The 25,200-nt window shown below is 43.1% G+C and overlaps 1 protein-coding gene across 1 annotated transcript in view; it reads right to left on the reverse strand.

Moving 5' to 3' along the window:
• mapk12a (mitogen-activated protein kinase 12a) overlaps window positions 1–25,200 on the reverse strand; it is a 68,276-nt gene that overhangs the window by 18,532 nt on the left and 24,544 nt on the right. The window contains exons 4-7 of the mRNA XM_068059192.1: window positions 14,783–14,894; window positions 6,731–6,760; window positions 5,781–5,828; window positions 2,756–2,870 (exon numbers count right to left, since the gene is read on the reverse strand). Of these exons, the coding sequence (XP_067915293.1) occupies window positions 2,756–2,870; window positions 5,781–5,828; window positions 6,731–6,760; window positions 14,783–14,894 (305 nt within the window). The remainder of the gene's footprint in view (window positions 1–2,755; window positions 2,871–5,780; window positions 5,829–6,730; window positions 6,761–14,782; window positions 14,895–25,200) is intronic.

Consider the following 25,200-nt stretch of genomic DNA (forward strand, 5'->3'; position numbering starts at 1 on the left):
AGGCAACATCTGGCGGAGATGCCAGATGCAGTGTGCAGCCATGAGTGGAAGAAGGAGGAGTCCATCCATGCCACGAGTGGTGCCATGTTTCAGGCATATGAGCACATGGCTTCTTCCATCAACAGGTTGGTGATCCTCAGAGCCAGATCCCACAGATGCACACAGACCTGCACACCATCGCCTTGGCCATGAGCTCAATGCAGCAGTGACGAGGTGAGGGAAGGACAAGGCCCCTGGATTCTTCTCCAGCTCTTCGTCCTTCTCTGGTCAACATGGGAGTTCAAGTGAGCCTTGAAAGTAAGGAGGAGAGGCTGACCTCCACAGCTTGGGGCTCCCCTCAGGGTGCTGAGTGTGGACAGCGGCTCCTCAGCCCCTCTGCCAGCAAGCCCCGATCCAGTAGCCACGACGCCTGAGGAGAGTCCTGCACCATTACGGGAAACCCTCAGGCAGCCTGGGCGCTTCAGGTCTCAGGAAACCAGAGGACTGCTGCCAAAGTCATCACAGTCCAAGGGGCAGCCTGGTCAGCAGCCTGCCTCATAGGAGTACTCAAAAACATAGAACAAAAACCACCAAAACACACTTGGGGTTTTGCAGGTGTTTGAAATTTGCCATTTGCTTTGTCTTAGAAAGATTTTTAGTTTTTGAAGTTACCTTTCATTGCAGAAAATGCTCATTCTATATGCCTTAACTGTGAGTTGCTGACTTCCTCCTTCCCTCTTAGTGGCTGCCAGTGTAGACACAGCCCTCATTTGATGAGCATCTCCCATGGGTTAAAGTGCGTGGTTCAACTGGGTGCTAGGTACGGAACACAAATAGAAATGAGGAGACAGATTGAAGGCATTGAGGTAAGTCTTTATTGATTTCACTCTGAGAGGCCATCCGGTTGGCTGGAAGTGGGTAAGTATGGGATTGTCACTTGTCTCCTTGGGCCGTTGCTCAATGTGCTTGGCCTCCGGTGCAAGGGGTCCAACATCCAGTACTGCCTGCTCACCATCTTCTTCTGTGTCCTCCTCATCAGTGGAGAAGTGTTGTTCAATAATATCCTCGTCATGCAAGACTTCCCTCCTCTGCAGTGCTAGATTGTGCAGAGCACTGCAGATTACCACAATACACCAGAATCTCACTGGGTCATACTGCAGGGCTCCACCAGATTGATCCAGGTAACGGAATCTCATCTATAGCAGCCCAGCACGGTTCCTCACAGGTGTGAGTAGCTATTTCTTCAATCAGTAGCCCTTGTCCCCAAGAATCCATCCCTGAAGGTGAGTGGGGCCCTGAAAAGCTGTGGTACCTGGGACTGTTGAAGTATGTAGGCGTCGTGGCTGCTTCCCAGGAGGCGGGCACACAGCTGCAGGAAATGCTTTCAGTGGTCGCAGACCAACTGAATGTTAATGGAATGAAAGCCCTTCCTGGTGATGAAGACAGCTGGCTGGTTCGTTGGAGCCTTGATGGCCACATGAGTACAATCTATCACACCTTGCACCTGGGGGAATCCAGCAATGGCCCTGGATCTGAGAGCCCTCCCGGCCTGACTGTCAGGATCAGTCCAGTAGCGCACAGTTGCTGGCCCTCTTGAACAGGGTACTGGTCACCTCCTTGATGCAGCGGTGGACTGCTGCTTGGGAGACCCCATACTTGTCCTCTGATGGATCCTTGGAATGATCCTGAGGCGTAAAAGCTAAGTCATGATGATCTTCAAGGCCACGGGCATAGAGTGACCACCGAATCTCATAGGTCACAACTTGTCCTGCAGCATGGCGCATAAATCGGCAACTGCCTCCCTGGAGAGCCGTAGTCTTCACTGACAATGCCGCTCGGACATTTGGAGGTAGCTGATTCGAGTTTGGTACACTCTCTGGCGCAGATAGGCCCTTCTTGGCATGGCCAGCTGCTGCTGCTCTTGTTGTGGAGTTTCATGGGCAGGTACAACTACCTTCTGGCTCTGTCTCGATCAGAGGCACTGCATCACAGCATGGGGGTCTAGAAATACAGGGTGTATGAGACCCATGCCAGGTGATCTATAGGCCTCCAGAGCAATGTCCTTGGAGACAAACCTAGCTTGGCAGATTTCTCTTTTCCCCTCCTCTTGGCTTTCTCGCTAATGGCTCTCAGTGCCCACCCTTGCCTCACTAAATTCAACCCTTTGTGCTTGCACAGAGAGTGAGAGGCTGGCTGCTTGGAAACAAAGTCTATCCCTGCACACTTAGCTCATAACTCTTGTCTGGAATCACTGGATCCAGTGATCGCTCTGCTGGATTTTCTGCTCTCCCAATTAGTGAGCTGCCTACAGAGAGCGTGGCTAGTGCTGGCAGCTTGCCCACTGAGTTTAAGTTAGGCCTAGCCACAAAAATGGCACAGGCCCCCTGTTGACCCCTTTGGCCATGTGCAGCACATGGCCCCCTGGATTTATGTCCCCCACCCCACCCATTAATGTGGTCTCTTTAAAGCAAACTTTTTTGTGCAATACACGAGAGGTCTGCTCGTACTACAAACCGAAAATGCAAGTTATTTGTTGCTTATGGCATTTTTTTCAAAAATATATGAGATTCTGATAATAAACAAAAATCAGGATCTGAACACTATTATTTGCATTATTCGCACGTGCTTCAGGTTAATCTGTTTCACACACAAATGGAACATGAATAGAACTGTAAAATAAACCAGAGAATTCTTTTGTGTTTGTAGTGTTGGCAAAGAAATAGGAAATTGTGATTTCTCTTCTCTGTTAAATATACTGTAGAGAGTACAAGATTACCTGTCTGAGTATAATGCATCCAGTTAAGTATAACCTCTGGGGCACGGTACCATCTGGTAACTACATAACCAGTCATTTCGTGATCTGCATGTCTCGCCAACCCAAAATCCAAAATCTATAATGCAAAGTGTAGAGCTTTAAAAATGTCATAAGTTAAACTCATCCCTTTGCTATTGTACTTACGTACAATGATCTTGTTTACTATTGTGGTGTAAGCCGAAACCCAAGGGTCGTTTTGCTTGGTTCCTTAAAGTGAACAGCATTGGCATTGGGATTACGAACATTTGCTAGATATGGATGAAATGGATATTAACAAATGCTTTTTTTACTCCATTACCTTCCATTAACGGTACACTCACATTATAACTGTAGGGTTGTTGCAGAGAGTTTTCAATTCATTCTGACCATGTAATTACAGTGCAAATGTAGCCTCAATCCAGAGTTGGGGCTTAACTTGATACCAAAGGAGGGGGAAAGACTTCCTGGAAGAGGTAGCCTCATTCTGCTTTGCTTTGAAGTCAGTTTGGACCTTTACATTGCATTCTGCAAGTTTGGCGTCGATGTGAAGCTGGAACCACTTTATACTGAAAGCCAGGTGTGAATCAAGTTTCACAGAATGTGGTGCTTATAGATAAGGTAAACAATAAGAGATGGTTTGATCAGAAGGAGCCAAGAAGGCAGACCGAGTAAAAGCTAAGAGAACAAACACTAGAGCTGATACAAAGAACATATAAGCACATGTCCACTGAGTGGAGGAAAAGGCCACTGAAGCGGTGATGTGAGATAATGCGTTTGTATGAAATTTTTGTCTGCTATTTAAGGAAGGTATTAATCCATTTAAAATAAATGGGCTAGCTTCTTTGATAATACGCGAGACAAAAGAACCTTATGTGCATATGTTAAATTGTTTGTTATTAATTTATCTCCAAAGAGAACAATTCTTGTCAGCATTCAGACTTTGAGCACTTGCAGCAATAGTACTGTCTGAAATAATTAAATGGAAATGGCAGTAACTGCAGAGCAGTAAGAACATCAAGCTTTTAGTACCTGGGTGAGGGTGGGGATGAACAGATTCCTAATGCTGTATTAAAATTAATTGAATCATTGGCACCAATGCAGAACAATAATGACAGTCAAATTATGTTCCCTCATTGTAACAGAGGGTGATTTTAACTTTAGCAGAATTAAAATCCCAGTCGTGGACTTACTGCCTGCCACCATATTTTCATGGGTGACTGAGATACTCACCTGAATCCATGCAAATTGGGGTCTCAGGATACAAGTTGGAGCCAGATGCAATTTTAATGGCCAATGGGTGGAGCATGCATCATGGACATCCTTCTTGATAAAATCTGGCAGGCATAATGACGAGGCCCAGAAAGCTAAGTGTTGAAATGATTTCTGTGGGCGGCACAGTGGCGCAGTGGTTAGCACTGCAGCCTCACAGCTCCAGCGACCCGGGTTCAATTCTGGGTACTGCCTGTGTGGAGTTTGCAAGTTCTCCCTGTGTCTGCGTGGGTTTCCTCCGGGTGCTCCGGTTTCCTCCCATATGCCAAAGACTTGCAGGTTGATAGGTTAATTGGCCATTATAAATTGCCCCTAGTATAGGTAGGTGGTAGGGAAATATATAGGGACAGGTGGGGATGTGATAGGAATATAGAATTAGTGTAGGATTAGTATAAATGGGTGGTTGTTGGTCGGCACAGACTCGGTGGGCCGAAGGGCCTGTTTCAGTGCTGTATCTCTTAAAAAAAAAAAGAGCAGGCATGTTCTTCCGGGCTACACAAGAATAATATGGGCTGCTGCCATCCCCAGGGTCACCTCACCTCCCCTCTTCCCCACCTCCCCAACCCCCTTATACAACCTTAGCCCTGTGGAGCTACCTTTCCACCGGCTGGATTGTTATCCAGGCCACCCCGGCGGGTTGCTGAGAGACACCCGTCTGGGGCATGTGGTGCTCCAGATGTTAATGAGGCCTGGGCCTGAAAATGGACCAGACCTTTTGCTACAAGGTCCAGGCAGCTGTCTGCTTTGACATTAAAATCCTGCCAGTCCCCCACCCTCCCATCCTACCTTTTTAGTCTAGCTCTCAAGGAATACCTTTTAATGAGGATTCACTGCAGAACATTTTTGACCTCAGAGATTAGACTGCTTTGCTCTGATTGTACTGTGGGTTCAATACACAACGAAGAGATGGTTCACCATCTGGGATGACGGCCAAAGAGAAACCTTTGTGTTTAAGACATTTATCTCCATTGAACCCCTGGTGGCTCAGTGGATAAATGCCCAGTTATCTGATCATAGCCAGGTTCTGCAATAGGGACACCATAGTTATTCAGTCCTCCTGGGCGAGGGAGTTCAAAAATTAACCAGGGTTCTCCCTCCCAGTGGCTGGGAAATAGGTATGTGAAAACATTTTGAGTGAGAAAAGCATAGAGTTTTGCTATTGATGCCCCCATGGTAAAATAGGTGTGTGACATTGACTGTCTACTCAATGGAAGATTAGCCACATGAGTGAAGTAGTTCCAAGTCTACTGGCACCTGTGGAGTTATACAGAGCATGACTTGAATGTATCCAGCAAGGAAAAGGAAGAAATTAGCAAAAAGCAAAGTGCTCCCAGAGTGGGTAGGTGGCCTTCCCCCACAGTGCTGTATGTGATGCCTCATCCTTTATTCTTAGTTCTTTACTCAGGAGCGGCAGCATTGTGAATTAAAGTAACAGCAACAGCATTGCAGCATAAACAGTAAACAAAATGTTCTCAAAGCCACATCAGATTAGAAAGAAAACAAGGGAATGTATGTGGAAGCTGAATTTCTTTCCAGTTTTCTTAAAATTATTCACAATGTTAAATAATAATTCTCTAGACAAACTAAAATGCCTGCATATATACTGCAGATGTCACAATTTGTTATGGATTTTAACACTTTGAATGGACATGCAAAAATGATAGTGAAAATATTGTGGTCTATGCTTTGCCAGCTTTTAAATCAATGAGTTGAGTTGCAACCCAAATATCAAGCTTACCTTTAACTCACAGTCCTCATTGATGGCCAGATTCCCAGGTTTAAGATCCTGACAACAGATCAGCCATAAACACACAGGTTAACCAGGCAAACAGATCTTTGCTAGTGAAGAGTTGCTCATGACCCTTTTGCAATTCCAGTGTTCTGCAGCAGTCCTGACTTCAGCACAGTGCAGTAAATGAGGTGGCACTGCTGGCTCTGGAAACCCCTCAAAAAGTGGTCTTCCTTGGCATCGCTGGAAGCAGTAGCACTGCCAATAACAAATACAAAAACTGCTCTTGGCAGATGTCAATAATTTTGGATGAGTGGTCTGAGCTTTCAGTCCATCCAGACAGGCTAGTGATGGGATTTCCCAATCACTGGGATATACAGGCCCTTCTCAGTCATTGGAGGAGTTCCAAATTGAAACAAAACATCTTTCCCTTAAGAAAACTATGTTTTAAATAATATAGCTTTCCTTCAAAACAAATAAGGCAGCATTTTGATCCCACCAATTCAACCTCAAGAGAAGTCTACACCCCTATATTTTAACATAGCAATAAGCTACTATATATAGCTCAATTTAGGTCCTACACATGTTGTAGGACGAGGTTGTGACATTGGGGTGCCCATCGCCTAACTCGCCACGTGAAAAAGTCACCCAGCAACTTGTGGCGCTAACTGGGCCTCCAATGCAGCATCGGAAAACCTGCTACATTGAGCATTATATTTTATTTAAAATCATTAATAGATGTTGTCAAAATACTGTAATGCTGTTTTTCTTAGCCTCATAACTCTACTGAAAGGAACTCTGCAGTTTTGGTGCAGTATGTATATTTCCAAAACATGGTATCCAGATACATTTTGCTACTTGGTGTAATGTTCAGTGAAAATAAAATTACAATCAATGAAACTAATCATTATTTTATGGTGATATTTCTTCAACATAAAATAGCATGGAGGATGGCTTACCCTGTGGATGATCCCTGCAGAGTGGATATACTGTTAAAAAGAAAAAATGCTTTAAATTTAATTTTAAAAAGACACATCTATTTGGCCCAGGTTAGAGATTCTTTCCACTATAAATACTTCACCATTCAAATTTAGAAAACACATCTGTGGGCACTTTACTCCATTTGTTTATTTACATATTTTGTGGATTCACACTAATCTGAACGTTAACACAGCTACGAGAATATGTCTTCATTGCTCAGTATAATAACGTCTATATTGAAAAGACCTAGATTTGTGGAATATGGTGGAGTGCATAGATGCATTATTGGTATTTTTTAGGATGCAATTAGAACTTGTGTAATGTCCTAAGAATTTATGTATACACTACAAATTGATGGATTACATTTAGATAGTTTTTTATTTCAACATAGCATAAAAATATTCCTACTCAGTGAATGTATAGAAATCATAGAAAATGTACATCACAGAAGGAGGCCACTTGGCTCAACGTGTTCGTGCTGGTTGATGAATAGCTAGCTAGCCTCATCCCACCTTCCTGCAATAGGTCTGTAGCCCTGCAGGTCACAGCTGTGCAAGTAGACATCCAAGTACTTTTTAAATATTGTGAGAGTTTCTGCCTGTACCACCATTTCAGGCAGTGAGTTCCAGGTCCTTACCACCCTCTAGGTGAAAAACTGTTTCTTCATCTCCCCTCTAATCCTTCTGCCTATTACTTTAAATCAATGACCCCCCTGGTTTTTGATTCCTCTGCTAAGGTAAATAGGTCGTCCCTATTTACTCTATCTCGGCTCCTCATAATCTTAGATACCTCAATTAAGTCACTTCTCAGCCTCCTCTGTTTCAAGGAAAACAACCCCAGCCTATCCAATCTTTCCTCATTGCTAAAATTTTCCAGTCCTGGTGACATACTCATAAATCTCCTTTAAACTCTCTTCAGTACAATCACATCTTTCCTGTAATATGGTGACCAGAACCGTGTGCAGTACTCTCGCAGTGGTCTAACTAGTGTATACAGTTCTAGCATAACCTCCCTGCTCTTATATTCTGGTTGGCATCCTTCCATCTACAAAAGATGATGGACATGTAGCAAACAATCCATTTAGGTGGGGTGTCTTCTCTTGGTGCACCTTTGTTGATGGCTGTGAAGGCCAATTCTTGAGAGGCAGGTTCTGCCACAAGTGGCACACATGAAGCTGCCAAGTGACGCTATGAGTTATTGTACTGTTCACGTTATCTGTGGCCATCTGCTGCGATCTGTTGCTCTTTCTGCCCATTAATTCCTCTCTTATATTCTATACCTTGGCTAATAAAAGAAAGCATGCCATATGTCTTCTTAGCCACCTTATCGATCTGTCCTGCTACCTTTAAGGATCTGTGAACATACGCTCCAAGATCTCTCTTGTTCTTCCACACTTTTCAGTATCCCCTTGCCTTTCTTGCAGCTCCCAAAATGCATTACCTCACACTTCTCCGATTGAATTCCATTTTCCACTTTTCCGCCCAACTGACCAGACCATCTAATTATTCATACAGTCCAAAGCTTTCCTCCTCACTGTCAATCTCACGGCCAGCTGTTATTATTGTTGGTAACAGTTTACAACCACATTGATGGAAAACCACACAGCCAAATTTGGAAACCATAATGGCGGTGGTGAGGGATAATTTAGTACCATATCAAAATGTACACACTTGGAATTTCAGGGTAAGCCTCTGGGAATTGATTTAGGGTGGGGCAGAATTTTTGCTTGCCACGTAGATGTACCCCTGGCTCTCATCCAATATAGAATGATACAATACAGAAGGTGGCCATTTGGTCCATTGTGCCTGTGCTGGCTCATTGAAAGAGCTATCCATTAGTGTCACTTGCCTGCTCTTGCAAATTTTTCCTTTTTTAAATGTATATCCAATTCCCTTTTGAAAGGTACTACTGAATCTGTTTCCACCATCCTTTTAGGCAGTGCATTCCAGATCATCATAACTCATTGCACAAAAAGAATTCTCATCTTTCCACATCACAGTGTTTGAGGTGAAAATTTATAAAACCATCAGGTCCAAGAAGGGCGAGAATTGCCTGGACCTGCTGATAGTGTGGGTGAAATATTGAACAGTAGAATAAAAGTGTATTTATTTGTTTGTAGCAGGTACCTGGGAAAAATTATATTGTTCTAGTAATGTTTTATATGATGAAAACAGATTTCAGCAATCTTTACGGGTTTAAAAGTGACCTGTTAAAAAAAAACTTGTCAGACTGGTTGGTGCAAAATTTTAGAAAAAGTCTTCTGCGGCTAGAACCGAAGCACAAATCCAATTCGGATAAATGCAACAAATGCCTCTTCTGCTTGGCTGGCAATCCAAAAGCCAGGGGAATGTTCAAACTTCAGTGCCTCACATTGTTCTCTATGTTTAAAATTTCTAAAAGATTATAGTGGCAAAGGAGTTAACATACCAGTTTATTAAAGATTCCTTGTTGTCGGCTGCAAACATTGACAGAATTTTATCAGCCCTCTCGGGACAGTAGTGTGATGGGGGCCTATAAAATTGCGAGGGAAGGTGGGGGTGGAGTTCCCTTCGCCTTCCCGATGCCATTCAATTTAGTCAGGGGCGGGGAAGGCTGTGGACGGCTTCCCGCCCAGAGGCCAATTGAACCCTTAAGTAGCCAATTAAGTGCCTCATCCTGCTGCTGCTGGCATTTTAGCAGTGGCATGGGGGCCCTCCGCCAAGTGGGGGCCCTCCGCCACGTGAGGAGGCTGCCCAGTAACACCAAGCAGCCTCTGTGGGCTGGTGGGGAGGGGGTCCTTCCTGCCTGGGCAATCTGTGGCACACAGAGGGCCCCTGGGGCAAAGGCTGCCCATATGCCAACACCCACCCCCAACCCTTGCCGGAGACTGCTTGACTGGCCCCAGCGAGCCCACCCAACTTACTTCCTCTCCCAGGCTCCAGCACTGCTCCAAGCCCAGGGCCTCCTGCAGTACTAGCTGGGACCATCACTCCTGGTGGAGCTGCTGGACTTGCTGAGCTGCTGGTCATCTGATTGGCTAGCAGCTCTGAAAGGCAAGATCCCTGTCCTTAAGGTGTTTGGGGGTGGGGGGTGGAGTGTCCCCCAAACGGCCGAGGTGTGGTTCCCCTCACCTTTCTGGCCCAGCATTGGGACCCCAACAAACTTCATAAAATTCAGCCCTTTATGTGCATTATCCACTTATTTTCACAGAATTTGCTTACCAATATATGTGGCATTGTTTTATGTATTTTAAAGCAGAGAGTCTGAGAAATTTTTGATGAGAATTTTCAGACATCACAGACCAGATTTATATTCTGCAAATACAAATTTAAGTTACTTCCTTAATGAAATTAACATATCACACTGACTGGAAATCAGATTCTTTATTGCCTCTAGCTGTCTTTCTTTGCAAAAAAATCTTTGTGTGAAAACCATATTGTAGTAAGTGCCTGGTGGCTAAACACATTTCTGTAAGACATTAAATGAAAGAACAGGATGAAAGTTTGACACCTACCTAACCTCAAGTCAGTTTTGCAGTCAGGTGCATTGTGCTATTTTATGAGTGAGCTGCACTTGTGAATTATTCTTATGTGGGCGCAGATGCACTTCAGGAAGCACATCACAGCCAATGGTACTTTTGTGTAACAAAAGTCTCTTAAAAACCTATATTTTTGACAATGATTTTGCTCATATTTCTTAATTCTGCACTGATGCTCACGAGCTATTTCTCCTCTGGGTGGCACCTTTGGATATTTTCCACATTAAAGACACTGGACATGAAAGTTGTAGATGGTGCCATAACTTCTCATTCATGATCATTGAAGCTATTGTTCACAAAGCTTCAAACTCTGTTTGGTACCATCTTTTATTTCACAAGACTACAAAGAACATGTATACTTCTGTATGTGTGCAATTTATCACTGATGATTGGGTATAGTAGTGTGGTGGTCATATTATTGGACCGGTAATCCAGGGGACTGTAGAGAATGGAATTCATATCCCAGGCAAAGTGAGAATTTGAATTCAGTTGAAACAAATATATGGAAATAAAAAAATTGGCATCAGTAAAAACAACACTGAATTGTTTTTTTGGGAAGGGAACCTGCTGTCCTTACCAGTTCTAGCCTTCAGTCCCACACCAATGTGGTTGACTATTAACTACCCACAGAAGTGGCTGAGCCAGCCAGTCAGTTGTATCAAACCACTGATGTTGTTGCTATTACAAAGACTTGGTTGAGGGAAGGACAAGATTGGCAGCTAAATGTTCCAGGATTTAGAAGCTTCCGGCGGGATAGATGTAAAAGGGGTGGTGGAATTGCATTACTTGTTAAGGAGAATATCACAGCTGTACTGCGGGAGGACACCTCGGAGGGGTCGTGCAGCGAGGCAATATGGGTGGAGCTCAGGAATAGGAAGGGTGCAGTCACTATGTTGGGGGTTTTCTACAGGCCTCCCAACAAATAGCCCGAGGTAGAGGAGCAGATATGTAGACAGATTTTGGAAAGATGTAAAGGTAACAGGGTTGTAGTGGTGGGTGATTTTAACTTCCCCTATATTAATTGGGACTCACTTAGTGCTAGGGGCTTGGATGGGGCAGGATTTGTAAGGAGCATCCAGGAGGGCTTCTTGAAACAATATGTAGATAGTCCAACTAGGGATGGGGCCGTACTGGACCTGGTATTGGGGAATGACCCGGTATTGGGAATGACCCCGGCAAGGTGGTCGAAGTTTCAGTAGGGGAGCATTTCGGGAACAGTGACCATAATTCCATAAGTTTTAAGGTACTTGTGGATAAGGATAAGAGTAGTCCTCGGGTGAAGGTGCTAAATTTGGGGAAGGCTAATTATAACAATATTAGGCAGGAACTGAAGAATTTAGATTGGGGGTGACTGTTTGAGGGTAAATCAACATCTGACATGTGGGAGTCTTTCAAATGTCAATTGATTAGAATCCAGGACCAGCATGTTCCGGTGAGGAAGAAGGATAAGTTTGGCAAGTTTCGGGAACCTTGGATTACGCAGGATATTGTGAGCCTAGTCAAAAAGAAAAAGGAAGCATTCATAAGGGCTGGAAGGCTAGGAACAGACAAATCCCTTGAGGAATATAAAGACAGTAGGAAGGAACTTAAAGCAAGGAGTCAGGAGGGCTAAAAGGGGTCATGAAAAGTCGTTGGCAAACAGGATTAAGGAAAATCCCAAGGCTTTTTATACGTATATAAAGAGCAAGAGGGTAACCAGGGAAAGGGTTGGCCCACTCAAGGACAGAGAAGGGAATCTAAGTGTGGAGCCAGAGGAAATGGGCGAGGTACTAAATGAGTACTTTGCATCAGTATTCACCAAACAGAAGGACTTGGTGGATGATGAGCCGAGGGAAGGGAGTGTAGATAGTCTCAGTCATCTCATTATTGAAAAGGAGGTGGTGTTGGGTGTCTTGTAAAGCATTAAGGCAGATAGGTCCCCAGGGCCTGATGGGATCTACCTCAGAATACTGAGGGAGGCAAGGGAAGAAATTGCTGGGGCCTTGACAGAAATCTTTGCATCCTCATTGGCTACAGGTGAGATCCCAGAGGACTGGAGAATAGCCAATGTTGTTCCTTTGTTTAAGAAGGGTAGCAAGGATAATCCAGGAAATTATAGGCCGGTGAGCTTTATGTCAATGGTAGGGAAATTATTGGAGAGGATTCTTCGGGACGAGATTTACTCCCATTTGGAAACAAACAAACTCATTAGCGAGAGGCAGCATGGTTTTGTGAAGGGGAGGTCGTGTCTCACTAATTTGATTGAGTTTTTTGAGGAAGATGAAGGAAGGGCAGTGGATGTTATCTATATGGACTTCAGTAAAGCCTTTGACAAGGTCCCTCATGGCAGACTGGTACATTTGGGCGGCACAGTGGCGCACTGGTTAGCACCGCAGCCTCACAGCTCCAGGGACCCGGGTTCGATTCTGGGTACTGCCTGTGTGGAGTTTGCAAGTTCTCCCTGTGTCTGCGTGGGTTTTCGCCGGGTGCTCCGGTTTCCTCCCACATCCAAAGACTTGCAGGTGATAGGTAAATTGGCCGTTGTAAATTGCCCCTAGTGTAGGGAGGTGATAGGGAATATGGGATTACTGTAGGGTTAGTATAAATGGGTGGTTGTTGGTCGGCACAGACTCGGTGGGCCGAAGGGCCTGTTTCAGTGCTGTATCTCTAAATAAAATTAAAAAAAGGTAAAGTCACACGTGATCAGATGGGAGCTGGCAAGATGGATACAGAACTGGCTCGGTCATAGAAGACAGAGGGTAGCAGTGGAAGGATGCTTTTCTGAATGGAGGGATGTGACTAGTGGTGTTCCGCAGGGATCACTGCTGGGACCTTTGCTATTTGTAGTATATATAAATGATTTGGAGGAAAATGTAGCTGGTCTGATTAGTAAATTTGCAGACGACACAAAGGTTGGTGGAGTTGCGGATAGTGATGAGGATTGTCAGAGGATACAGCAGGATATAGATCGGTTGGAGACTTGGGCGGAGAAATGGCAGACGGAGTTTAATCCAGACAAATGAGAGGTAATGCATTTTGGAAGGTCTAATGCAGGTGGGAAGTATACAGTAAATGGCAAAACCCTTAGGAGTATTGACAGGCAGAGAGATCTGGGCGTACAGGTTCACAGTCACTGAAAGTGGCAACGCAGGTGAATAAGGTAGTCAAGAAGGTATATGGCATGCTTGCCTTCATCGGTCGGGGCATAGAGTATAAAAATTGGCAAGTCATGCTGCAGCTGTACAGAACTTTAGTTAGGCCACACTTAGAATATTGCGTGCAATTCTGGTCGCCACACTACCAGAAGGACATGGAGGCTTTGGAGAGGGTACAGAAGAGGTTTACCAGGATGTTGCCTGGTCTGGAGAGCATTAGCTATGAGGAGAGGTTGAATAAACTCGGATTGTTTTCACTGGAACGACGGAGGTGGAAGGGCGACATGATAGAGGTTTACAAAATTATGAGTGGCATGGACAGAGTGGATAGTCAGAAGCTTTTTCCCAGGGTGGAAGAGTCAGTTACTAGGGGGCATAGGTTTAAGGTGAGAGGGGCAAAGTTTAGAGGGGATGTGCGAGGTAAGTTCTTTACACAGAGGGTGGTGAGTGCCTGGAACTTGCTGACGGGGGAGGTGGTGGAAGCAGGTACGATAGCAACGTTTCAGAGGCATCTTGACAAATACATGAATAGGATGGGAATAGAGGGATACGGTCCCTCTACGGAAGTGCAGAAGGTTTTAGTTTAGGCAGGCATCAAGATCGGCGCAGGCTTGGAGGGCCGAATGGCTTGTTCCTGTGCTCTACTGTTCTTTGTTCACTGCAGTGGTTCAAGAAGGCCCATCACCATCTTCGCAGGGCAAGGGATGGGCAATAAATGCCAGCCTTGCCAGTGAGACTCACATCCCCAGAATAGATTTAACAAATTAGATTATTTTGAATAATATTTTTGGGAGAGGAAGGGTCAAATGAATGATTTTTAATTCTGTTCTGGTGGGGGGAAAAATATGGATAACTCTACATGTCTTGGAAATTAATATACAATGTGTGACAAATAAAACAAGGCCATAAGATGGAAAGTACCTAATGCATTTGTCTATATTTATACAGATTACCTTAAACTTATAGTCATAGTCATAGAGAGATACAGCACTGAAACAGGCCCTTTGGCCCACCGAGTCTGTGCCGACCATCAACCACCCATTTATACTAATCCTACATTAATCCCATATTTCCTACCATATCCCCACCATTCTCCCACCTACACGAGGGGCAATTTACAATGGCCAATTTACCTACCAAACTGCATGTCTTTGGCTGTGGGAGGAAACCGAAGCACCCAGCGGAAACCCACGCAGTCACAGGGAGAACTTGCAAACTCCACACAGGCAGTACCCAGAACCGAAATCGGATCACTGGAGCTGTGAGGCTGCGGTGCTAACCACTGCGCCACTGTGCCGCCCGCACATCTTAAAAATGATCAGGATATTAACTAGTACACATATGCATAGTCAAAATTTATAACTGGAGGACAAACTGACCTTGAGACCTTTCAAGATCTGATACACCAGAAATTGGATCCGATCTTCAGTCAGTTTCTCATGCTTCATTAACTTGCTAAGGTCTGTTCCCATAAAAGGCATAACCAAATAACTGCAAAATAAGGCAAAATAATAAACATATCAACATGACCTTTAGAAATGTAATACAGAACAAGAGTCATTGTTCCCAGCTGTTATAATGTTCAGAAAACCAGTAACCAGGGGACTGGCTGGTGATAATTTATTTATGATAAGATAAATCCTAGACACAGCATGGGATATAGAGCAATATGAAACAGTTCTAGACTGTGAGATTTAAGGTTTGAAAATGACATCTAAGAACGGATGTGCTAGACAGGATATTAGATTTTCAAAAAGTTATGCAAATTTAAGAACTCTATATTAGGAATCTATTTTGAAAAATATTTAAATAAGAATTGAAAATTCAAGCAAAATAATGTGAAGATGATCCAGTTTAATACTGCACATTTTATACCCTGAGCAAATCTATCACTTCAATCTTCTGCCATGCATTCTGGGTAAGCACACAGCAGAGCATCCCATGTACTTAACTGTGACTCAACTCATCAATTTTTGATAGGACTGAATTTCAACTTCTCCAAGTAATCCCATGACAGATTTAATACACCAAACAAAATCTTAAATGGTACAATTTTTTTTCAAGTTAAATGTCTGTTTTTTTTGTATTAATATAATTATTTACTCACATGACAAGATTTGTAATGTGGGAACAACATGCACATTCAGTAATAATAGGTATACACTTCACAGTCAATTACATTTTTGTATTGAACACAAATATCAAGCCCAAGGTGTACAATACTTTAAAAATGCACTAATCAAGCTATTAGTAAATGATCCAGCATTTAACAAAATCCTTTAATTAGCAGTCATGACACATCCCTGCAAGCACCTCATCTAACAAAGAGATAAGTTTGGAAAATGCATCTTTCCCATTTATACATATAACCTACTTTCCTTTAAATAAGACTTACTGTAGAAAAAAATTCCTTTTGTGCCTGAGGGCCTAAACATTCATAAATCATGAACCTCAAAGAGTGAGTTATAAAAAGTTTCATAGAGGTGTAATTTCTTGACATCAGGCAGATTGCTGAAGGACTAAGTGCAGTGCCTGTTATCTGCCCTTAACTATTAACATTTCAGTTAATAATCAGTCATTGTCAGCAGATGCTTTAATGTTTTTTCTCCACTTGCCAATTTTCTCTGCTACAATTAACTCTTTGTGGGAATCAGTCATCCTGCAGTATCGCACTCAGGTACCCATTCCTCTTCTGTGAGTTTAGAAAGCCAGCTATTTAACCATGGAGACATCACAGTGGAGCCTGATCCTGTCCTTAATCAAATCCCAAGGTGTACTTTAAGCAGGAGCCACTGGATAGTGATGAGTGGTGGAACCCTGCCCAATTTTTCCCTCCCGACTACAACAGGGTTAGGTCCATCACTCATGTCCATTTCAAAGTTTCCTTTGATAATTCAGTTCCATTTATTGTGCATTTACAATGTACATTTTTTGACCAATGTGCACTACCGCACATTTGTAATTGTTAAATCTGTTTTGCTATTTGTCTGACTTTCTTAGTTAATAATTATCATTAATTGTATGCAGTTTTGTGCCATGCACATATATTTTGTGCTGGCCTTCACAGGATTATACTACGATTATACAATTTTACGTTTTATTCTAATAACTGTAAAGGCTTTAGAAAACCACTGAGGGGAATTTTAACCTCCCCAAAAATGGGCATGTTTGAGCTGGGTGGGACGTTAAAGTGCTAAAAGTCTGAATCCTGACCCCAACCTGTCTCCAATCTGCTCAATTCCAGTTGTAAAGGAGCGGTGATGGCTGGGATTCAAGTGCCCAACTTGCTCTAAGGAGGCGTGGAACTTGAAACATTATAATGAGGCTGTGTGCATCATTTTTATTCACCATTTGCAATTTAACCTTGACCGACCATTTTTCCAGGCCTCAGAAAACCCATTAGTTTGATTACTCTAGGTCAAGTCAGCATAAGGAGGGAGGAAGTGTTGGGTATGCTAAAAGGCATTAAGGTGGACAAGTCCCCAGGTCCGGATGGGATCTATCCCAGGTTACTGAGGGAAGTGAGAGAGGAAATAGCTGGGGCCTTAACAGATATCTTTGCAGCATCCTTAAACACGGGTGAGGTCCCGGAGGACTGGAGAATTGCTAATGTTGTCCCCTTGTTTAAGAAGGGTAGCAGGGAAAATCCAGGTAATTATAGACCGGTGAGCCTGACGTCAGTGGTAGGGAAGCTGCTGGAGAAGATACTGAGGGATAGGATCTATTCCCATTTGGAAGAAAATGAGCTTATCAGTGATAGGCAACATGGTTTTGTGCAGGGAAGGTCATATCTTACCAACTTAATAGAATTCTTTGAGGAAGTGACAAAGTTGATTGATGAGGGAAGGGCTGTAGATGTCATATACATGGACTTCAGTAAGGCGTTTGATAAGGTTCCCCATGGTAGGCTGATGGAGAAAGTGAAGTCGCATGGGGTCCAAGGTGTACTAGCTAGATGGATAAGGAACTGGCTGGGCAACAGGAGACAGACAGTAGTAGTGGAAGGGAGTTTCTCAAAATGGAGACGTGTGACCAGTGGTGTTCCACAGGGATCCGTGCTGGGACCACTGTTGTTTGTGATATACATAAATGATTTGGAGGAAAGTATAGATGGTTTGATTAGCAAGTTTGCAGACTACACTAAGATTGGTGGAGTAGCAGATAGTGAAGGGGACTGTTGGAGAATACAGCAGAATATAGATAGATTGGAGAGTTGGGCAGAGAAATGGCAGATGGAGTTCAATCAGGGCAAATGCGAGGTGATGCATTTTGGAAGATCCAATTCAAGAGTGAACTATACAGTAAATGGAAAAGTCCTGGGGAAAATTGATGTACAGAGAGATTTGGGTGTTCAGGTCCATTGTTCCCTGAAGGTGGCAACGCAGGTCAATAGAGTGGTCAAGAAGGCATACGGCATGCTTTCCTTCATCAGACGGGGTATTGAGTATAAGAGTTGGCAGGTCATGTTACAGTTGTATAGGACTTTGGTTCGGCCACATTTGGAATACTGCGTGCAGTTCTGGTCGCCACATTACCAAAAGGATGTTGATGTTTTGGAGAGGGTGCAGAGAAGGTTCACCAGGATGTTGCCTGGTATGGAGGGCGCTAGCTATGAAGAGAGGTTGAGTAGATTAGGATTATTTTCATTAGAAAGGTGGAGGTTGAGGGGGGACCTGATTGAGGTGTACAAAATCATGAGAGGTATAGACAGGCTGGATAGCAAGAAGCTTTTTCCCCAGAGTGGGGTATTCAAATACTAGGGGTCACGAGTTCAAAGTGAGAGGGGAAAAGTTTAGGGGGGATATGCGTGGAAAGTTCTTTACGCAGAGGGTGGTGGGTGCCTGGAATGCGTTGCCAGCGGAGGTGGTAGACGCGGGCACGATAGCGTCTTTTAAGATGTATCTAGACAGATACATGAATGGGCAGGAAGCAAAGAGATACAGACCCTTAGAAAATAGGCGACATGTTTAGATAGAGGATCTGGATCGGCGCAGGCTTGGAGGGCCGAAGGGCCTCTTCCTGTGCTGTAATTTTCTTTGTTCTTTGTTCTAAACAGAGGCGAGGGACTGCTGGATCAGAAGGTAAGTGCCTTTCCTTTTACCTGCTGGATCCAGCATGCCTGCCTGGACAACTCCCACTCCCACGATCCTTCCAATCTCCCTCTGATTCTCCGATCCTCCCTCTGATTCTCGACTTCTAATCCTGTCAAACAGGTTGGCATCCAGGCGGGGAACCTGTCAGCATGCAGGAGAAGCCTGACTTTCTCACGTCCCATGCTCTTCTTCCCTACAATCTCCCATCATCCCCCATTATCCCCACTCCTGGTGGGTCAAGAAAATTAGAACTCCTTGCAGCGTCTGTATGTATTTCTGATTACCAGTCATGTTGATGACTAATTATATATCCTGCTTTTCAAGGAATCATTACAAGTAGAAATCTTTAATAATTGGTGAGAACAAGACAATCATACACCCAACTAATTAAAGCACAAAACCCTAATGGGACTCTCAAATGAATATATTTACCAAGCCATTTTTTTATTTGACTGTACATTCTGTATACGAACATAATACTTAATGGTTTAAAAATCTTCAGTGATTAACTGTAAATCCAGTCACTGCAAAGAATAGCACGAGAATGTGACATCTACTAAGTATGGAGAGTTAATCCAATAAATGATCCATTAAAGATAAGATTTCTCTTATTCTACTTTCTGCACCAATTTTCTTCCCATCCTTCTGCTCTGAAGGAATTGAGCTAGTGCTGGGATGTGATTTTAGAGATACCCTCCAGTCTTTATTGTGACCCAGGCAATGAGTGCTAGCAAGCCATCTTACCACTGGGCATCGTAGCTAAGCCCAAAATGGTCTGACTTGCCATCCATACCAATGTACTTTCAGAAGGGGGTCGCTCCTCCCGCCTCCCGCCTCCCCCCCCCCCCCCCCCCCCCCAAAAGTGGTTAAGCTATCCATAGAACCTTAACTGAGTAATAGAATCAATGCCTTCAGATGGGAAAGGGAAAGGACAAGAGTGGAAAAAAAAAATTGTTCCTGATTTTGCTGATTGAAAAAGCTGGGATTCTCCTCTTTGGTCCAAGTTCCAGTGGGGCAGGAATTCCACCTGCCTCTCCAAATCTGCTTTAACCCTCACCTGTTTAACTGGGTCAGGGCTCATCTGTGATGCGTAGCAGGTCTCCCACAGAGGGAGCCCGCCAATGCGAGGGCACAAAATTGGACTAGTCTCGTGCTATAGAAAGTGCATAACTGCAGTACCAGAAGAGGCAGCAAAGAATGTTAAAGGGGTAGATGTGCCCTGAATCAAAGCTCCCACTGAAGGCCTCACTAAAATCGTGGCCTTCAGCAGTTAAGTGCTAGGCCCAGTTTGGAGGGAGAGATGGCTGCTAGAAGGCTCCTTCCCTCCATTAGGGGAATTTGTGTCATTTACTGCCACTTCCCATCATATGCAAGGTTTTTTGGAGGGAAGTGGGCCTCATTTCTATGCAGGAGATGGGCAAAGGATGGACAACCACAATCCTGACAGGGGTAGGGGAGTTAAATCTTGGCTAGGAAGGCAAGGTGGCAGTAGGCCTCACTACCCAGATTTTTCCTCATTCTTTGCTGTCTCGCTGTGAAAAATTCCAGCCCTCGTGGGTTAAGGGAGCAGAGAAACTGGCTGACTCACTGCACCACTTTCTGGTATATAAAAGTAATGCTCTCCTTTTTGCTCTAAAATTTATACATGCTAACAATACAGAACTTGGAAAAGCTGCAAGAAAGCTGGTACAAGGAGCTGACAACTCAAAAAACATCTTACAACTGAAAAACAGATCTAAATAAAGGCTTTTAACCGAGGTCACTGCTTTAAGGCAACTGAATAAGTTTAACACCTCTCATTAAATTGAATTTGAGGAACTTTTATTTGTGTTTTGAAATTCAGTTAGTCTTTTTGTGAAAACTAAAACGCAAATTGCTACAATGAGAGTGCAGTGGCACATGGACTTGTTTTAATTTGTACCAAATATGCCTGCAATTTTATCCAAGCAAAGGCAAAAAATAAAAGTGCAATTTTTGCAATGGCAGTTTAGAAATTTTTAAATGAGGAAAGCAGCTCCAATAGTGCAAAATTTACTTCCTAGTGCCCTGGGAGATTTTTAATTTTGACACTTTTTGGTGCATTTCCAGAATTTTGATTTGTGCTGTGATTCACGATTGAAGCTAAAATAATTTATTTTCATATATCCCCTTGCCATACATTCTCATCCTCTCCCTTTTGAATATTGCCATGGGATCTTTTACATCCATCTAAATAGGCAGATAGAACTTTGCTTTAATATTTCAACTAAATGATAGCATCTCTAATACTGCACTGAAGAATCATCTGTGATTGTATACTCAAATGTTATAGTCGGCCAAGCTAATGAACGGTTCCATACATTTACTGTAGAAGACAGGAGTAAGACACACAGCAAGAAAGTCCTGGGCTACTGGAGTTATAAACCTGGACAAAGACACCAGAAATTTCTCAATACTCTTGAGTTAAACTGATTATTATAAAACTGAACAGCAACAATGAAAATGCCTCCTCTGTGCACTCTCAAAATCTTATGTTTCATTGAAATAGCCTCATGTTTGATACATTCGCCAAAACTAGTACAGAATTGTGATATTCCAATCTGGCAGCAGCTGAGATCTGGCAGTAAAATGAAACCAGCCTTGGGAAAATATATCCTAAATGACAAAACTTGTATTTATCAAAACAATCTACTAATAGATTCATATCATTGAAATGTTTGGGTGTTTTTGAAAAACAAACATTACTTAGATAATTAATATTTTCTTGGCAGTTATGATTAACATGATGTTTCGATCCTGAATTGCGATCAACTACTTTTTGGAATTTGCTCCACCTAGCCACTACCCTGCTGTGGGGAGAGAATTTTCTTTTCATCTCTACCTTTTTTGGAGACTTACAAATTTTGTGTTTGTGCCCTCCAGTCTTGTCCAGGATAAATAGTTTATTTACTTCCACCTCATCTATATTTTTCTTTATCTGAAAACCTATATCATATACCATTTTCAGTCTTTTCTTCAGTGAAAGACATTTATGCTGCTGGAGCCTTTTTCATAACTTAGTAGCCTAAAGCCCGAAATCATCCTAGACACTCATCTCTGAACCCTTTCTAATGTATCAATATGCTTTTTGAGCTAAGTTAACAAGAACAATTTGTATTTATATAGCACCTTCAGTGTAATTAGATCCAAGGAAGAGGCATACAAATTCGCCAGAAAAACAACAGACCTGAGGATTGGGAGCAGTTTAGAATTCAGCAAAGGAGGACCAAGGGATTGATTAAGAAGGGGAAAATAGAGTACGAGAGCAAGCTTCCGGGGAACATAAAAACTGACTGTAAAAGTTTCTATAGGTATGTGAAGAGAAAAAGATTGGTCAAGACTGTCCCTTACAGTCAGAAACAGGGAATTTATTATGGGGAACAAAGAAATGGCTGACCAACTAAATGCATACTTTGGATCTGTCTTCACAAAGAAGGACACAAATATCATACCAGAAATGTTGGGGAACACAGGGTTTAGTGACAGGGAGGAACTGAAGGAAATCAGTATTAGTTGAGAAATGGTGTTGGGGAAATTGATGGGATTGAAAGCAATAAATGCCCAGGGCCTGATAATCTACATCCCAGAGTAGTTAAGGAAGTGGCCCTAGAAATAATGGATACATTGGTGGTCATCTTCCAAGATTCTATAGACTCTGGAAGAGTTCCTACAGATTGGAGGGTAGCTAATGTAACCCCACTATTTAAAAAGAGAGGTAGAGAGAAAACAAGGAATTATAGACCAGTCAGCCTGACGTCGATAGTGGGGAAAATTCTAGAGTCCATTATCAAAGATTTTATAACAGAGCACTTGGAGAACAGAATCGGACAGAGTCAGCATGGATTTACGAAAGGGAAATCATGCTTGACAATCTACTTGAATTCTTCAAGGATGTAACTGGTAGAGTTGATGAGGGGGAGCCAGTGGATGTGGTTTATTTGGACTTTCAGAAGGCTTTCGACAAAGTCCCATATAAGAGATTAGCGTGTAAAATTAAAAAGCGCGTGGGATTGGAGGTAGCGTATTACGATGGATAGAAAACTGGTTGGCAGACAGGAAACGAAGAGTAGGAATAAACGGGTCTTTTTCTGAATGGCAGGCAGTGACTCGTGGGGTACCGCAGGGATTGGTGCTAGGACCCCAGCTATACACAATATATATTAATGATTTAGATGAGGGAACTAAATGTAATATCTCCAAATTTGCAGATGACACAAACTGGGTGGGAGGGTGAGTTGTGAGGAGGATGCAAAGAGGCTTCAGGGTGATTTGGACAAGTTGAGTGAGTCGGCAAATGCATGGCAGATGCAGTATAATGTGGATAAATGTAAGGTTATTCACTTTGGTAGCAAAAACAGGAAGGCAGATTATTATCTGAACAGCTACGAATCGAGAGAGGGAATATGCAACAAGACCTGGGTGTTCTCGTACACCAGTCGCTGACGGGAAGCATGCAGGTGCAACAGGCGGTAAAAAAAGCAAATGGTATGTTGGTCTTCAAAGTGAGAGGATGCAAGTACAGGAGCAGGGATGTCTTGCTGCAATTATACAGGCCCACACCTGGAATATTGTGTGCAGTTTTTGTCTCCTTATCTGAGGAAGGATGTTCTTGCTATAGAGGGAGTGCAGCGAAGGATAACCAGACTGATTACTGGGATGGCGGGACTGACATATGGAGGAGAGATTGAGTCTGTTAGGATTATATTTGCTGGCGTTCAGAAGAGTGAGGTGGGATCTCATAGAAACCTATAAAATTCTAACAGGACTTGACAGGGTAGATGCAGGAAGGATGTTCCCAATGGTGGGGGAGTCCAGAACCAGGGGTCACAGTCTAAGGATACGGGGTAAACCTTTCAGGACTGAGATGAGGAGAAATTTCTTCACCCAGAGTGTGGTGAGCCTGTGGAATTCGCTACCACAGAAAGCAGGTGAGGCCAAAACATTGTATGTTTTCAAGAAGGAGTTAAATATAGCTCTTGGGGTGAAAGGGATCAAAGGGTATGGGGAGAAAGCGGGAACAGGTTACTGAGTTGGATGATCAGCCATGATCATAATGAATGACGGAGCAGGCTTGAAGGGCTGAATGGCCTACTCCTGCTCCTATTTTCTATGAAATAAAATATCCCAAGGTACTTCACAGGAGCTTTATAAGGTAAAATTTGACACTAAGTCACCAAAGGAAATACTAAGGCAGATGGCAGTAGTTTTGCAGAGTATCTTAAAGGTGGACAAAAAAAAGTGGAGAGGATAAGAGGCTTAGGAAGGGAATTCCAGAGCTTAGGGCCTTGGCTTCTGAAGGCATGGCCCCCAATGGTGGAGTGATCAAATTCAGTGATGTTTTAGAGACCAGAATTAGAGGACCACAGAGTTGTGGGGCTGGAGATTATAGAGATAGTGAGGAATGAGGCCATGGAGAGATTTAAAACAAGGATGGAATTTTTGAAATAGTGTTGCTTAACCAGGAGCCAGTGTAGTTCAGCAAGCACAGGGTGATGGATGAATGGATCTTGGTGCGAGTTAGAAAACAGGGTAGCAGACTTTTGGATGACCTCAGGTTTACGGAGGGGGCAACATGGGAGGCCAACCAGGAGTGCATTGGAATAGTCAAGTCTAATGTTAAAAAGGCATGGATGAAGGTTTCATCAGCAGATGAGCTGAAGCAGGAACGGAGTCGGGTGATGTTACAGAAGTGGAAATAGGCAGTCTTAGTGCTGGCGCAGATGTGTGGTCAGAAGCTCATCTGGGGGTCAAATATGACACCAAGGTAGCGAACAGTCTGGTTTAGTCTCAGACTGTTGCTATGGAGAGGGATGACTCAGTAGCTAGGGAATGGAGTTTGTCATGGGGACCTTAGATAATGGCTTTTGTCTTCCCAATATTTAATTGGAGCATATTTCTGCTCATCTAGTACTGGATGTCAGACAAGCAGTCTGGATAAGCGAAACTGCTTGTCTAACTGCAGCATTCATCACTGATCTGTACAATGTCATTGTGACTTGTTTTGACTTGTATTCCAATGCGCTGTAGTACCCAATTTGCCATATTAACAACATGGGAGGAAAACAGGACCAGATGGCTCCTTTCCTTAGGGTGGAAGCTAGGAGAAGTGATTGCTTGATTAACAGTTAAATAAATGGAATGGTCTCAAGAGTATAGTAGAGAAGTGTACCAGCAAAATAGGAGGTTTTTGATCACATATATGCTGTTGGCAGTATTTTGTTTCAATAATAATCCTGTGTGTTTCTGCCTCTTCCATTTCTACACCATTCAAACACTGTCCGATAATCACTGTCTGGCACCCAGAGATAGTTGCTGGTTTACAACTTTAGGAACCCTTTAATTTACAAGACTTGACATTCAGGAAACTATTTCAATTCAAATATAAATATCGACTTTTTGGGAAGATGAGCCCTTATGTGAATGAATAAGAAACCTGTCTGACTTATATGAGTAGAGACCATTGAGGATCAGAGAATTCACTTTTCATAATTTCTAGCAAGTTTTAAGATCTCCCTAGTCAGAATGAAATTAATGCCAAAATTCTGGTCTATCCAAAATAAACTTAGAAAAGTTATAAAAATGGTTTCACTCAGCTGGGCACTGTTTATTTCATATCTCTTAAACTGTTACCTGCCAACCCCCATTTATCTACTAGATGCTAAAACAGTGGATAAAGTATCATAATT

This window comes from Heterodontus francisci, chromosome 27 (assembly GCF_036365525.1).
Source record: "Heterodontus francisci isolate sHetFra1 chromosome 27, sHetFra1.hap1, whole genome shotgun sequence".
In the NCBI taxonomy this organism is placed as follows: Eukaryota; Metazoa; Chordata; class Chondrichthyes; order Heterodontiformes; family Heterodontidae; genus Heterodontus; species Heterodontus francisci.